The 17,480-nt window shown below is 31.5% G+C and overlaps 2 protein-coding genes across 2 annotated transcripts in view; one reads left to right on the top strand and one right to left on the bottom strand.

Moving 5' to 3' along the window:
- Window positions 1-17,480, bottom strand: part of FBXO8 (F-box protein 8) — a 44,606-nt gene that overhangs the window by 11,631 nt on the left and 15,495 nt on the right. The window contains exons 2-3 of the mRNA XM_079142700.1: window positions 15,440-15,776; window positions 12,455-12,581 (exon numbers count right to left, since the gene is read on the bottom strand). Of these exons, the coding sequence (XP_078998826.1) occupies window positions 12,455-12,581; window positions 15,440-15,768 (456 nt within the window). The 5' untranslated portion in view covers window positions 15,769-15,776. The remainder of the gene's footprint in view (window positions 1-12,454; window positions 12,582-15,439; window positions 15,777-17,480) is intronic.
- CEP44 (centrosomal protein 44) overlaps window positions 9,206-17,480 on the top strand; it is a 51,944-nt gene continuing 43,669 nt past the window's right edge. The window contains exon 1 of the mRNA XM_079142697.1: window positions 9,206-9,297. The gene's annotated coding sequence lies outside the window, so the exon portion shown is untranslated. The remainder of the gene's footprint in view (window positions 9,298-17,480) is intronic.

The following is a 17,480-nucleotide window of genomic DNA, read 5'->3' on the forward strand; positions in this document are numbered from 1 at the left end:
TCTAGATTTCTAATCTTCCTTTCAATATAAAACTGATATATTAATTTTTACATATACATTTTAATTACAGTGAAATGAACAAATAAAATTTAGTTGAAATGAAGTGTTTTCACAGTAAAAGTAATGTGAAAATTAAGAGATAAGACATGTAATGAAAATTTCACTTTCTACATAGTAACAAATAGCATATCAGAACATGGCCTGCTATTGTCTTCTTAGGAGTATTCTCATTGTCTACTTTAAATACAGAAGCAACAATGATTAAGATGACTGCTCTGATAAGATTTCTTCTTTTACAGGATTTCAGAATTGCTAAGATAAATACAAAATCTATTTTGTTCAGTTCAACAGCTCTCACTCTTCCTGTTTACTCAGAGAATATGTGCTCAATAGTTAAGGAAGTAAAATAAAAAGTCCACAAAATTTGAATGGCTGAGAATAATTTATCTGGTGATTTATTTGCAAATAAAATATCAATACCTTGTTTTTTACATGCAGTAAAATAAAGAGGATTTTTTCATTTGAAGCAACTGAGGGTCTGACACCTGGTAGAGATAACCACGGGTGGTAATCAGATGAATATTACCTGGGAGACTTTACCTGCACAATAAGACAACCTCAGTTGGGTGTGTTTTCTTTCTGTCACCATTCCATAACAGGTCATCACCTTCCCCAGCCTCATGACCCTACTTCTCTCTGTAGCTCAAAATAAGCTTAAGCATTTGGCCCTTTCTTTGATTCTCACAATTTGTATATGGCTCAGATGTTTCTGCACCTTGATAAATTTATGTGCTTATTTCCCTGTTAATCTATTTACAATTTGTTTTACAAACCAAAATTATCAAAACTTCAAAAGAGAAAATTTAAAAATTCTCCATATTTTATTAATGATAATTTAAGATGCTCATAATGATAATTGTTATTCCTAATCTAGCAACTAGATTCAAAGTTAAAAAGTTATGCCTGTAACAATGGCTACTCCTTTGTGCATTGTCTTTTGCAGTTTCAGCTCCTCCTTTTGCCCTGCATTCTAAGTTCCAAAGAAAAGCTGCATGGAAATGATCAATCTTTGAAATTGAATAATCTTTCTTTATAGAACCCAGAACATCTACTGACCTTCACCTTATATCAGAATGCATAAAATGATGCTTAACTTGTAGAAAAATCATGTGTTGGAGCTGGATGAATAACTCAGTGACAGAGAGTTTATCTAGTATGCTTGAGGTTCTGGATCTGATCCTCAGCACCAAGAAAAGAGAAGCAGGTGGGGTGGGGAGAAAAAAAATCTATTTGTCTACAGCATTTTAGAAATTAGCCCAGGAGATCAAGGTACTTTGCAATGTTCCTAAGAAAAAAGATACATGCCCTGGATGAGGAAAAGCCCACTCATCACCTAGCCTTCCTGCACATTATGTCAGTGTACCTTTTTTCCCTCCCTATAAAAGTCCTTATAGTCCTGGATTTCCCAAAATGGTCTTTGCGTGGGGGTCGGCAGGGATGATAGTTTCTCCCCATCTTCTCAGGGTGTCCATCTTCAAATAATTTTGATTATGTCCTTCCCAACAACTTTCATCTTCTTAGTATTAGTTTTTAAATAGTGAGCAGATGGGCCTGGGTTTCTTAACACCCCCAAGTTTTTAAAGTTGTACTATGTAGGCAGGGCACGGTGGCGCATGCCTGTTGTCCCAGCAGCTCGGGAGGCATTACAAGTCAGGAGAATCAGGATGGAACTGGAGACTATCATGCTAAGTGAAATAAGCCAATCCCAAAAAACCAAAGGCCAAAAGTTCTCTCTGACATGGGATGTTGATTCACAATAGGCGGCAGGGAGGAAGGAGTGGAAGTTCACTGGATTGGATAGGGCAGAATTGGGGGAAAGGAGCGGGTGTGGGAATGGGAAAGACAGTAGAATGAATCAGATATAACTTTCAAATGTTCATATAAGAATACATGACCAATGTAACTCCATATCATGTACAACCACAAAAATGGGAAGTTATACTCCATGTATATATGATATGTCAAAATACATTCTACTGTCATGTATAACTAAAAAGAAAAAAAAATCTAAAAAAATCCAATCCCAGCAACTTAGTGAGACCTGTCTCTAAATAAAATATTAAAAAGGGTTGGGGATGTAGCTAAGTGGTTAAGCAGCCCTGGGTTCAATCCGCAATACCAAAAAAGAAATATAGAAAGATTAGTTTATGAGGTTAATATGTTTTCCTTCTATATAGGTACCCATAACTAAGTTATGCACTGGAAGACTCTGTAATACACAGAACTAAATGGAAAGGGAATTTTGACGTCAGCTTGAAATCTGAACTGCAGATCTCAGTCTCTTCTTTTCCCTATGAAGAACAAAGAACAGTCACTGTCCACACACATGTGGGAGAAAAGAAAATCATGAGAAGAGAATGCATCAATGTCCTGTAGCTAATTCCCTTTACTATAGTTACTGCAATGAATCATAACATCACAATTCATCTGGAAGATAATGAAGAATTTTATTATTCAGATGTATGCAGGATGTGGGAAGAATCATTTTGTTTATGCATGTTCAAATTAGCAAGGATTTTAGAAGCTTCTGGGAACTATTTATTCAGAATGCTGAGGAATTACTAAGTACAGTCACATATATACCTGATATTATTTGTAGCTAGAAATCAACAGGAAATCTCACAAAAACGTAGGACAGTTAAAATAAAAATGAGAAATCTCCTCCAGTGGAATCTAGATAAACTGGAGGAGAGATGTGGGACAGATGTTTGTTTATTCTTCAAGAGAGAGAAAGCCATGACTTGAGACAAAATATATGAACCTCCCTACCTAAAATTTTAAATAAATAATTAAAAGTCATATTAATTATTCTAATAGTTTCAAACAAAAAAATGAGTCACATCTGGGAAAAATAATAGCTCCCAAAACAGGAACACTTGTCACTGGGATGCATCAATAAGATGACAGAGATGAAGTCACTTCACAAATGATAAATTACCAGTAAGAATTAAATGTAACAATAATTATTATAATTATTACTGAGAAAATTGCTATTAGTTGAGGCAAGATTCTTGGAAAAAGTCTTCTATCTTTAACCTGCCTCTAAAGTGGAAGGAAGAAAGCATTAGAATTAAAATATGGAAATAAAATTCTATTAAGGTACAATTAATAACAACTGAAACTAATGATAATGTAATATATTCAACACTGATGTTAGCTAATTTAGAATTTCCACTTTACAAAAATCACACAAACACTGCATTTGCAATGTTATAAAACTATGTAGCTCACTACAAATAAGGTATAGTTTTTAATCACATTATCTTAATATGCATATTTATAAATATTTTAACAGCTCTGAAACAATTGTGAAATGAACAATTATTTAAAAATTTTATGGTGCATATCAATTATGCACATAGGGGGTTTCATTGTGGCACATCTATGCATGTACATAATTGAATCAATTTCACTCTTCAGAACCTCTCCTTGCTTTCCCTTCATCCTTCTCCCTGATCGCCTTCCAGTTTTCATGAGATTCTTTTTATTCTCTAGCTTCCACATATGAAAGAAAACATATGACACTTTAAATAACTATTTTTTTTAAGTCTTAACAGCAGACAAGCAAAGAAAAGCAAGTTGAGGCTTAAATGGTACTTTCACTGCCAATGTATATATACATTTATTCATGTAATGAAAGTGTCTATTCCTGCTAACACCATTTGAGCCGAGACACATGTTTTAATTTGGACATAATTTTTGGACACCTAATTATTATTTAAAATGTCTTTAAAAAGATTAAACTAGGCATCATTATTGAAACAAAATGTTCATTGCACCTACAAAAGATAATTCATCATATGTCAGGAAATACAATTAAAGGCAAGGGTATCACTAAAGCTTGGAGATTTTTTGTGGGACCAATACACCCCTCATGAAGGACTAGTACTCAGGTATCAAGATAGTTATCTAATAGAATCTAAAAGTTCTAAAACTCCAAGGCCTAAACCAGCATCTGGTTCTTCAAATTTTAAGTTGTTGTAGTTGTACTTCTAGTATAAATACCTAGACCCATTTTGGTGAGCAGTTAGAAGCACTAAGAATTTAACATGTCTGTTTCACTAAATCTTTATGGCATCATGTTATACGTACTCTTATCGTACCCTTTTTAAAGAAGAATCAACAGAAGCACCGAGAGTTTAAATAATTTGCTCCAAATCTAAGTCATGAAACTTTGTAAGAGGCATAGATAATAAATATTTGTTGAAAGAATATCTGAACTTAGTGTACAAAGCTCTCAGCTGACATTCAAGAGAAGCTATAAACTTTTAAGAATTATTTAATTCATCTAAGAGAAAAAAAGAAAATAATACAACCCCTATAACTCTATGAGTTAGATTAAACACAAAGGGCAGATAAAACCAAATATACCTTGAAATGCCTCAAATTATAAATTCTAAAAGATCAGTGTCATTAGTTCATATAATCAAAAGCAGCATATTACTCTTATGCTATATTTAACTGTTGGTGGCCTAAAATACATCATAATTAAAATTTTGATTATAAAAAAGGTAGCTCTAAAAATTTTGATATGTAAGAAGGAAAAATGACAAAATCTTATGGATAAATGTATATTACATTATGATTAAAAAAATGCCCTTAGTGTAGTGCTTCTTTCCTATTCCTATAATTTAAAAACTGTAGTTGATGGTATCCATTAACTTAGACTTGACGACATTCAATAATTGAAGAACTACTGTCATACTTTGCAGTGACACGTACTCTGACAGTGGTAGTAACAACTGCTAAACTCAGAAAAGACATATAGGAGAGACTCCTAACTTAGACATTAAATCTAGACAGTGACATTAAGTTGCACTGAAGCTGTGGTTACATCAGATAGAAGAAATCATTTTGGACTATCAAAGTGGTCAGGTAGTATATGATAAAGACAAAAGGAAAATAGATTTTTCTTTGAAATATACTTAAAATACTTAAGCTAATATTACAATGTCTCTAAACTGGTAACAATTTAAATGAAGAAAAAATCTCAGTTCTGTAATCAACACATTGTTCATTAATACACTGTCTACTAATTTCAGATAACTTTTACTTCTAAAGATTCATACCTAGTAAGGTAGCAAGCATATTGGTATTTCATAGCATTCTGGGAAAACAAAAGCAAAATCCATTGGGTGGTTTGACCAATGAATAAACTATGGGAAATTTGTCTCTTTTAAGCTTCTTCTGAAAGGTTTACCTGGAATCCACAAATCTTTCTGTGGACTGATTCTAAACCACATGTTGCAATGACTACTGGAAACAAGGGAGGAGGAAGTGGCCGGAATAGAGTATGCTTAGGGCAAGTAATATAAAATTGACCTAATAGACACAGGATAAAGTTGCCCTTTTAACCATAAAATCACCTCATGGAGCATATTAAAAAAGAGATAGGTGGGTGGATAGACAGATAAATACACATATTCATGCCTTCATATATACATATTCACTTATACTACCTTACCCTCAAAGAAGTAAAAAAAAAAAAAAACCCTCCAGATTAGCAAGATTTGACTAGCTGTAACCTTTTGGTTCAAATTATTAATTTGTTTAGACAGAGAATGATATTTAGTGTCTAAGGGGCATAATTTTGCACTTTGACTAATGCTGATCAAGCAGAAGAGGCTTGGTCAATGAACATGAACATTTTAGCACCTTTGGATAAAGAATTCTTAGAAGCTAGTTAAGCTGTTTTTGGTGAGGGACTCTCTTCATTGTTAATTAGCTCTTTTTTCTCTGATTAAATTCTCATCAGCAAATCTGGGGATAAATTAATTTCATTTTCCAATTAGAAATGTTTAAAAAATAATCTGCATTCAGGATTACATATCAAACTCCTATAAGTTTGGGTAATAATGATAATAATAATATATCAGGCTGATTTGTGTTATAAACAATAGAGATCCTGATTCAAAATCAATAAAGGGATAAATTTACTTTAAAATAAAATTATCTTGTAAAACAAGAAGTTCCAAACTAATAGGGCCCTAGGGTTGTTGGGCTCAAGAATGGCAACTCAGACCCAATTTTTTCTTTCTAATCTTCTATTCTGTGTTTCTAATACCCCTCGTGACTGCAAAATGGCTGCAAGTGGTTCTATCATTGGACTCATACACCAATGCCCAGAGTTGTGCATGCCTATACACACACACACACACATACACACTCAATACTACTTCCTTTTGTTTCTTTTTACAACCTGGAAAATCTTACATTCCTAATCTCATGAGTCAGAACTGGATTATATGAATGTCATAGAAGCCAGGGGGGAATTGAATTAATGTGATTAGCTTAGAATAAGCTATATTTAACTCTTGAGACGAGGAATGCTACTGCAACTTAGCTGGTTGAGGTTCTTTCTCTAATGAGGAGACAAAGTAATGGGATCACATAGGCCTACCGTGAATTTTTAAAAAATTATTTTTGTCATAAAATACAGTCATATTAAAAGGAACTCTAAGGCATCTCTTGAATTCTATCTCTGTTCTCTTTTTCCTCACTGTGCAGTAGTAGGTATTTCCCTCTGGTAATGAAGCTTCAAGCACAACATAACCATCTCCCTTCTTTTTTGTCTGTTTGCTCAATGGCAGATGATTTAAAATGGTAAAAAGGAAGAGTTAGCTGCCAATTCAAAAGGCTGTGCTTCTGGTGTCACTACTTGTCCTCATACCTCTGACCCAACAGAAACCAAAAATAAGGGAGACAGAATCACAAATTTTGCAAGTGATCACTAATTAAATTGATGCTATGGATGCTCGGATGCCTTCCCATATGCCATTTCCCACTTTTCTAGCATCTTAGTAGTGGTTACTAAATCAATCTATCAGTCTAAATCAATCATGTAATCCTTCCTATTCTGCTCCCTATTAGTCCAGGAGTGTTGATGTAATTGTGATTCACTTCTACTCACAAGGAAATGAGAAGAAGTATATTGAAGGTTTCTGGAAAAATCTTTTAACCTAGTACATTTAAGGAATGTAAAGAAAGAGCTTCTTTTCCACCCTTTTTTTGTGCTGTGAAGAGTATCACTGGAGAATGTGATATTTTTGAACTATGACAGCCATCTTGCTACCAAGAGGTAAAAGTCAATAGGTTGTGGGCCCACAATGAGATCACTGTATTAATCTGGGATAACCACTTCCAGAACCCTTTTGAAATAAACAAATGTATATGGTCTAAGTCACTATTAGCTTAGGTTCTGTTGCTTACAGTAAAAAATATCCTAGCCATATATATAGGCAGAAGTGAGTGTGGCAAGCAACAAACCATGGAACTGTTGAATGAAGCAGCATAGTATAGGGCAATTGAGAACTAAATTATTCCTAAATAGACTCTAAATAATAGCCAAGAATTAGGAGTCTGTATTTATCTTTCTTTATGTTCACAGTCATTGTTCAGAGAACATACATCTCACTGTTGTTCTGGTTCACATTCTACTACTACTTGTAAGTTTAGTCCTGAGAAATTAATCTACTTTTGGTAGAATGATAAAGTAAAATTTCTAGATATATAGACCTAAGAATAAAATCTCACAAGGCAGTACATTTTCTAACATAAAAAGCATCTTGTGAAACAGGAGCTACTTAGATTTAATAGAGAAAGAGAATGAGATATTGAGGATTTAATGATGAATCGTTTATTAGTTTCAAATTATTTGACATGGACATTTATATCAGGGTCTACAGGTTGTTGCTTAAATTTAATATTGCTTTCAGGTTTATTTTCCTACACTTATTTTCCAAATTAACATTTCTTTCTTAACAAATTAGATACATAATCAAAATGAGAACATGAAAAAATACCTCAGTCTATCAAGACTCAAACACAACTCTCAGGTTTTTTTTCTTGATAATAGGTATTATCAGACAACATAAAAAAAATAGTTACAGATCTACAGACTTTCGTAAGAAAGAATATTACAGGTAAAACTAAAAAATAAGCAATTATGGATCCACAGATTCATTGAGAGATTCTATCAGATAGTTATAAATTAAGTATTTCAACCATTCTAACATTTATACACAGTAGGATTACAGATAATCTATAGTAGTGTATCTCAATATATGTTCCCTGGAATGTTCTTTTACAAAAAACATATATATACATATAGTCAAATAAACTTGGATAATTCTACATATGACGTCTCCCTTTTAAAGAGTCACAATGTGCATCAATGTATTAAAGGCTTTGAAAAGTTATGCTGTAAATAAGCCAATTAATCATAACATATGAGGTTCAATTTTATTAGACTTAGAAACTTCCTTTAAGGTAGGTATTTCTAAAGAATACAACTTGAGAAATGTTTGTCTATATATTCTTATAACATCAGGCAGAGCTTTTCCCTAGGAGTAAAAATCAAAGTGTCTTTCACCCCTGTTACTCTGCTATGAAGTAATGACCATTTTGTTGCCGTATATTGAAGTAAAAATTCAGGAAGATTCAGTATCAGTAAGAATTGAGTATAAACTCCTAAGATCCTTTCTAAAATGGAGAACTCTTACAACTTTCTTGTTTACACTTTAACAGGTCCAACAACAAAAAGAATATGTTGTCTTAAAAATAAATTGCATGTTGATTTCTATCTAAAATATGTATATAGGTCAAACTAAAATATTTTTATATTGGAGCTTATCTATGAACAACTTAGTAAATTACAAAAAAGTATGCATGTAGGTCTTTCTGTGTGAATACGGGGGAAAATACTTTTTTTTTTAATCTAACCCCAATGAGGATATAAAAAAAACTGTAAAAAATGTTTTCAGAAATAAAAAGCCTATAATAAAATTAAATCATATTCATTGCCAGTTTTTTAGTCTCTAAATTTAAAATACATGTCAAGAAAATGTTTTCATACAAAATATAGCACAAGAAATATAGCTTACTGGTTGGTAAGTAAAATTACTTTATTATAATACTGCTAGTAGAATAAAATCAACACACATAACTTGTACATGCAGGGGAGATACGACTTAATAGAAACAGGTCTCAGCACATTCCTTTACAAGAATGTGGTCATCTGCCACTAAATACACAAGCTCATGCATAAGATCAAGACATTACATACAGCTGAGATCACAACATCATGCATATAACAACAGCGTGCTAGATAGTCGTACCACAAATTGTGCAGATGTTCTCCCCCACCCCATGAGCCACTGCCAGCAGTTGTTGTGGAGTTTGGTTACCCATATCGGTGACATGAACGATGTCCTTTGGAGATTCTTGTTCCCTGTGGCTGTAAGTATTCTTATTTTTATAATATTTTAATGATGCTTACTATTAAAATGTTAAGTACAAAACTAGAAATTATGGAAAGTAGACTTTTATAATACTGAACAATTATATACATCTTATCTCAGGAACCTGTAATAAACACCACTTACATTTAAACATATCATCCAAAGTAATTTACTGCTCAGAGTTAAATGAACTAAAAATAATATTTCTGATGACAGTGCTCCAGTGAGTGGGGGGAAAAATCAATTTCCAAAAAATATTCTTTGATTCTAGTGCTCCAAAACCTTGACAAACATCATTCTAATGACCTGGCTAATGTATGAGTCATACAGATAAGTTCAACATAACAACATCTTTTTGGATAACTTTTACTTTTCAATTTGAAGACTTGGTAAACAATTGACCAAATGGTTATTATTTATATTAGTAACAAAAAATATACAAGATAGTCACTAAAACACTTTCCTTCAATTCTCTGAACATATTAAATATATTTCATTACTTTGTTTTGCCCATTTGTATCCTAACTGCATTCTGATAAAGACAGGATTCTATTTTGCTATCAGAAAACACCTGCTAAATTATTGATATTTATAAGAGCATAGCATCAGAATTCTGGAACCACAACACACTTTGAGTGGTTCAGGTTTCTGCTTTTGGCAGCACGATAAGGCCCTTTCAAAATGGTGAATTTGGTACTTTTGGAATGCTCAAGGATATCTTTAAATCAGGCCAAGGAGTAAAGAAAAAGAAAATACAGCCAACTCTCAATAGCAATGGAAGGTAGGATGGATAAGTAAAATCTTATGATCAAAAAAAAAATCTTATTTAAATTAATAATTTCAATCCACTCTCTTAGCAAACATTTTGACTTAAACTTTTTTAAAACTGTCAGATTAAAAAAAAAAGAATGTGAATTTTACCTCTTTTCTCTGCCTCCCCTCCAAATGCTCTAGAGGAGGTACTAACAAGAATGCTATAGGTTGATATATGTAGTTGTAAAGATGGACTCATATTTTTACATCTAGCTTTTTCAATTTGAATACTTAAAACTCCCACATTTTAGTGTATGAGGATATATATGTGTAAGTTTATATATAAATATATTTAATCTTTGAATAAAAAGATGGCTTTATGATTTGTTTTAAAAACAGATACTCTTAGCAAGGAATGACTACTTACCATAATCAATATCAGCAGTTACATCCAACTTTTCTCAATTTTATAAATTTACAACTTGGTACTTACCAAGTTTCATTTTCCTTAGAATGTAACATTTTCAAGTCATATCAATTAAATATGACAGTTTTTCTCAACATCAGTATAATTTGTGATAAGATCCAGTATGATTTGATAAATTGGGTACAATGAAGATTGGAGCTTAACAACAGCTGCCTCTCCTGATTTGTATGTATTCTAGAGTAAAACACGGTATAATTCTGCCTCAGTTCTTCAATTACCTCAAAAAATGGAGGCAAAACATATATCTTGTCATAAAATTTACCATGAGAACTATTTTAATTAGCAATGAATAATGTCTACTGTAAATAATAAAAACAATGAAGTCTCTGAAACCATGACATTCTCTGATCATGTCTTGAATGGAGTAGGTAAGCCCAAGATAAGCCCTTGTGTGAGATCAAAAAGGTGACATGCTCATATTCCTATATGTTTACAAGGAAAATAACTGGGATTTGATAAAAAATAAACTAAAAATAAGTGTTTTTTTCAATAATAAAGAGCATCAGAAAAATTTACAATAAAATAATAAAAAACCTAACTTATGATAGGTAATTTATCCATTCATTTGCCTTTCTAAAGAATGATCATTAGGTTCTAAAAACAATATTTTATTGGTTCTAAATGTATAATTTGAACTTTAACTTCCAAAGAATCATTCTGTTTTCATTAAGAGTATCAATTTCTACTTACCTCTTAGAACAGTAGAAAGAGGAAAGAGAACAAATACCTGAATTTCAAAATTATACCAGGTTTTAAAATATGTAAATTTTGTAAATTTGTGAGGATAAAACTCAAATGATATTTGTGTAACCATAAATCTTTGCAATGAAACTTTGATTTTTTTATATGCACAAGAAAAATTTAACAAAGAAAGAAACTATGTAATTAGTGAAAATCAATTTAAAAAATGCTGCCACTGGTATTATATGTATATTTATAAAATCAGTATTTCTATTTAAGATAAAAAATATTGTACATGGGAGAAACATTTCCCTAATAATAACCAAAGTTAAGATAATTTTAGAAAATAATTGGCTGCATAATTTAATGAGTCCTGTGTTTTTTCCTTGTGATACTGGGAATTGAACCCAGGGTCTCATATGTGCTAACTAAGCACCCCACCACTATGCTACATTCTCAGTCCTAAACAGTCCTTAAGACTTCCATAAATAAATTTTAAAAATTGGTTTTAAATTTTAAAAATTTGGCTAATTTTTTCCACCTAGAAGTATTAATTCTGAGTATTGAATAACTTCTACTTAGATTTCAAAGAATTAGTGTAGTAAATATTTAAACAATTCTGAAAGTCAGAACTTTTTCAGAATACATTAAAATGACAATAGGAAAAAAAGTAGAAGAATCAGCTTTGAATTTTGATCATTATTACATTTTAAGAAATAATTAAATAATCAATACAAAATTCTTCATTTTATAACAATCTATAAGTACTTTTTATGTCAACAAAGAATTATATTGTTAAAGATATCTATTAAAGATAACATGCTGATGTTGGAAACTAGAATGATGTTCTTTGTGATTACCTATGATAAAAGTACATCACTAGTAAATAGAAATAATAAACAAAAAATACAGTAGACAACATTTGATGAACATTTTCTATGTTCTAATTATCTAAAATGTCATACTCTCCACTAGTAAGTATCTCTATGAGACAGCAGAGGACTGCATATGTCACGTGGAAACTGTCATACAAAGTGAGCAGGCAGAGAGAAGAACATGACATAGTAAAGGAAAATGACTATGTCATACAGCAATAACTTAAAATACTAAGCTTCTCAGTGATTGAGAAGGTATGTTCAATGACTTATTTCACCTGCAAATTTGTTATATTAGAAAGCTGCAGTAAGATAATAATAAAGTTCGCATGACACAAACATTCACATTTTTCACTTACCTCATCTGGGTTGGCATTAAAGGTAAGGCTACCTTCATCCAGCTGCATATACAGTTTTCTAAAAGAAAATCCTAGAGGTGGGTTCTTATTGTAAATGGAACAGTGACCCCAAGTGGATTTGCACAAGCTGTAAAAATAAGAGAAAATGAGATAAAAAGTTACTGCATTTAATTTCCCATGCATGAACATGATAAAATAGTAATATTAAATGATATAAAATTAGATCTTGTAGTTCTAGAGTTTAAAATTTATAATTTTATACTTGATTTTTATTTATCAAATATGATAAATGCCTTAAATTTGGCAATTTTGATAGAACTTAAAAATCTGAGTTACAAAGATTAATAATAATATTCACGAGTACTATCTGAAGTTTAAAATAAGTATAAATAATAGTAAAAATAGCTGACAGTGCTTACTAGATGCTAGGCACTATTTTAAGTATTTCAATTGTATTAATTTATTCAGCCCTCTGGACAATCCTGATGTTGGTGCAATCAATAAGAAACAAAAAGACAAAAAAGTTGTCCAAAGTCACCCAGGCAGGATTTGAACACAATAAGTCTTACTCCACAGCTAGAAATCTTAATTAAGATGCTAAATGGAATCTATTAGGTAACCTATGCCCTACTGTAAAATAAAAATAAGTGGGATTTGGGGTTGGGCAGGAAGATTGTTGGGCAGGGGAACAATCTTTTGCTTTTTCAAAAATGTATATATTAACAGACAAATTAAACATAGTAACTGTAATGTTACAATTTTAATACATCAAAAATGTAATGTTAAGCACAACTGTTAACACAGTTCTTCAAACACACTGATTCATTACCATTACAATATACATGATTGTTTAAAAAGTCTATTGAACCTAAAATACTATTTGCATCTAAAAATACACTATTTTCTGCAGACTAGTGTAGTATAGTGATTTCCAACTTTGTACAGAGGTAATAGTTACAGGTTGTCTGAAAGCTCAAGTTTTATCTTGTTATGAATGCGTGGAAATTCTGGAGTCTTTGCCTCAAAATATGTGAATTTTTGTGTGTTCAAAACACCTGCAATTTGAGACAAAACGGTTTTACCCTCTAATATTCATTATTGATTTCTGACTCAAATTTCCTTCTTTTCCTTCTCTCTCTCTCTCTCTCTCTCTCTCTCTCTCACACACACACACACACACAAACACACAAACACACACACACACACACAGAGGAAAATCTGAAAAAAGTTATTGTCTTAGTAGTCTAAAACATCAAAATTTGTGAGGATAAGTGGTTAAAATATTTGATTTGAGACTATCCTCTTAATAGTTAATTTACACCCCGGCATTACTTTTACTAACTAAATAAAACCATTGACTTTAAAATCATAACTACAATAAATTGTTTAGAAAATTATTAGTATTTTAGCATTCTTTATTATCACAGCTTTTGAGTTTTATTACTAAGCTATGTGAAAGCAATAGAATCTCCCAACATCAATAAATATTCAACACATTCAAAGTTAAAAACTCAGTCAGCCTTTAATTTCAAATAGAAACAATTTATTAATAAGAAAAAAATCCAAACAATAAAGAAAGCATTTCCATCAGAGATCAATCATTCTGATTTAAACTTCAAATGAAAAATTCTGTTTGAGTTCAGATAAGCTTAGAAATGAACTTTTTTTCAAGTTCAAATGTAGGAACACAAATTAAGTTTGAGGGGAATGCTAAAATGTAGAAACAGACTATAAAGGATAAACTAGTTTTAAAGTATTTTAATTCCCTCATATATTCATAGGTAAGTAAACATTATATTTATTTCAAACACTTCTAATAGAATTTCCTCTCACATAATACCTTCACTATGACAAGGTACTGAAAGAATAACAATAACATACTAATTATTTTATCTATTTAAAAGCTGAGACATGACCTCTATAATTTTATAATATAATTATGTAACATTAGGAAGTCTAAGAAATCTCACTACTGGAAATACATTTTTAATAAAGTTTGACAATTTAGATTAACTTATTTATTCCTTCAATTAGATTCCCAGTTAGAAATTATTTAGCTTTAAAAAGATTTTTATTTCTAGATATGTTCTTTATCATTATAAAATACCATTTAAAACAATAAGACTTAAATAAACTTTGGTAAAGAATTCTAGAAAATCTGAGAGCCAATTATTCTCCTATGTTTGGTAACATTTTCAGGAGCTTAAAGAAACAAATCACAGGGACCTATGATTTTTTTTTAAGTATGTAATGCTATTTAAGAAGTAACAGGTTCAATTATAGACTCTATATTACCAAATGTTCTTAGATTTGTAATTTAATTTAAACTGGTATAATATTCACTAACATTTCTATTATCCACTTTAAGTTTAAGCAAATAGAATGTTTATCCGCTTGCTTTCTAATTTTTTTCTGCGTTAATCAAATGGTGGTTAAAAAAAATAAAAAGTAGATGAAATTTTCACCAGCTAAAGTTTATGCTAGCAAGCACCTTTGATTAAAAAAGGAATATATAACTAAAAACACACACATATACTCCCTTGGAAACCATTAACATCTAAGGAATATTTATTGATGTTTATGTATGCCTGCTCTTCAGAGGGAATACCCGTGGGAAGCACAAATGACAAGCAAGGATGTGAAGACTCCAGGTTGAAATTATAAATTCTCAGAACTTTATTGTACTTTTAGAATAAGCTGGAAATTTCTAATTTACAATAAACTGACATATTGAAATTTACAACCTCTCTTTTCACTGTAAAGTCATTGCTCCATTTTCCTTTCTACTGTCTTTCTTTTTTCAATATCAAATTTGCCTGTTATGATAACTATCTCTATTTTTTCAGGTTTTATTTAATAAAGTGCTATTCAAAGTACAAGCCAAAGTGAAAAACTTATTTTATAATACATACGTAATACAAGAAAAACATTAAACCTGATTATGTTTAGAGAGATCTGAATCAAATATTGGTGGGTTTAACTTACCCTTGCCAGAGAAGTTCATCATTAGCAAGGTCCTGCCAAACACATGAAGCCAAGCAGAGGTCAGTTGCATTCAGGTAGGACAAGATGGTAAAGCTTAGCTCAGGAGGCAACATTTCCAAGTTAATGAATCCTTCTTGTTCTTTAGATTTCCTTGCCTTTAAAAGATGATATATATCAATGCCTCCTTGGACTTGTTTACGGTGACTGGTGTTAGAAATGTTGCTTGCAGCCATTCTCCTGTTCTGCTCTCTGGTGAGGTAGCCTTGCTCACTATAGCCTTCCTGTTGTAGCTGCTGGTTTCTGGCCACTCTCCACAGCCCTTGACCCATCTGCAAGCCTGAGAGAAAGCCAGAATGTAATAAGGGTAACATTAAAAAAGTAAACCATCTTTCCCAGTAGTACAACAAATTTGACATGAAGCATTCACTTATCAGAATTAAAATTCCTCAATAAAGACTAGTAAAACCAAAAGCATATTACAAAGAATAGTGGGAACATTTTAAGTACAAAAGTTGGATGGAGAAAGTTTCAGAAATACTTGGTCTGATCATCACCTTTATCCCAGCTTGCTAACTACTTTTAAAGTCCATGGGTGACATAATCATTTTTCACATGGTAAGATTTAAAAGTTACTGATGTCCTAAAGACTCTTACAAATTATAATTATGTGGACTTATGGGCCAGTATTAAATACAACTCTGATCAGAGCACAGGACTTTAGTTAAAAGGCCTCCAGACCCTGCTTTTTATCACAATTCAGGCTAAGCTAAACTAGCTCCTTTTAACCAAACTCCCAGATGCATAACAGCTGTGAAACAGGCTTTTGGTTTAATTCTTGCCAGTCTACACTTATGTTGTAGACTGTAATAAAATGTAACATAGGCCCTGAAGTCTAATTCAGAAACCTTATAAATTAGACACCTAGAACTCCATGATAAATAGCTTAGTAACAGTGGACTATTTGACTTGCTTCTTTCTTTAATATAAAAATCATAATTTGGACTAATTTTCCAACACTTCTCCACATAGCTCCATGGATTCCCCTGGGGAACCTGGGGAAAAGCAAAAGAAGGTGTGCTCTAGTCTCCCTCACCTCCATTTGACCTGCCACCAGAGCAGTTCTAAATTTTTCAGTTACAGATACTGGACTTGCCCATATACAAATATTTAGAAAACAAGTGGCCTAGATTTCTTATTTAGTCTTGCTTTTAACATAAGTAGTTTTTCCTGATTAAAAATTCATTGAAAAAAATTAATAAGGAATAGCTTTTAATACAAATAATTATTTTAATGATCATTCTTACAAACAAAATATTCTTGCTTTATTAACCCAAGATGACTACTAATACCTGCTTGTGTTTAAAAAGTTTGGGAAAAAAATACTGATTTTCACATAAAAGCATTAATATTGTCAAATACTTTTCATAGCATTATCTGAATTTAAAATATAGTTTTGTTTAAGCAAAAAAAGAAAAAGAAAGGAAAAAAACCAGAAAGATGAAACAAAATAAATAACAAGTGAATGAACACAGAACTCCAAAACTGCTGGCAAGAAATTTTGAAAATTCTTAGGAATAACTTGAAAATTAAGTAGAGCTTAAAAGAATATCAAATGTATTATATTCTTAATATTTAAAAAGGAATAATCCACATGTATATTTACTAAATTATGGGCTATTATCTGGACAATGACTATTACATTAGGTTACATGTTGATCCAAACAAGAATACTTAATAATTTTTAACTACTCCTTACATTGAACTGCTTGAAATTCTAGCAGCTTAAACTAGAAATGGTGGCATGTTTGTGTGCATGTTGAAGTTGGAGGTTAAAAGAAAAGGAATATATTAATGATTTTAAAATGTGGGAAAATTTGTTGCATAGAAGGCACAAAAACTAACCTTTCCCCCTCCCTACCATGCACACCATTATAATGCTATCAGTTCCTAAATCAGCATTTCAGATTTAAAAATTTAATGCTTAAAAAACACAGATGATTAAGAAAATGGAAAGACAAACCACAGATTGGGAGAAAATCTT

This window comes from Sciurus vulgaris, assembly GCF_902686455.1.
Source record: "Sciurus vulgaris genome assembly, chromosome: 5".
Taxonomy (NCBI): Eukaryota; Metazoa; Chordata; class Mammalia; order Rodentia; family Sciuridae; genus Sciurus; species Sciurus vulgaris.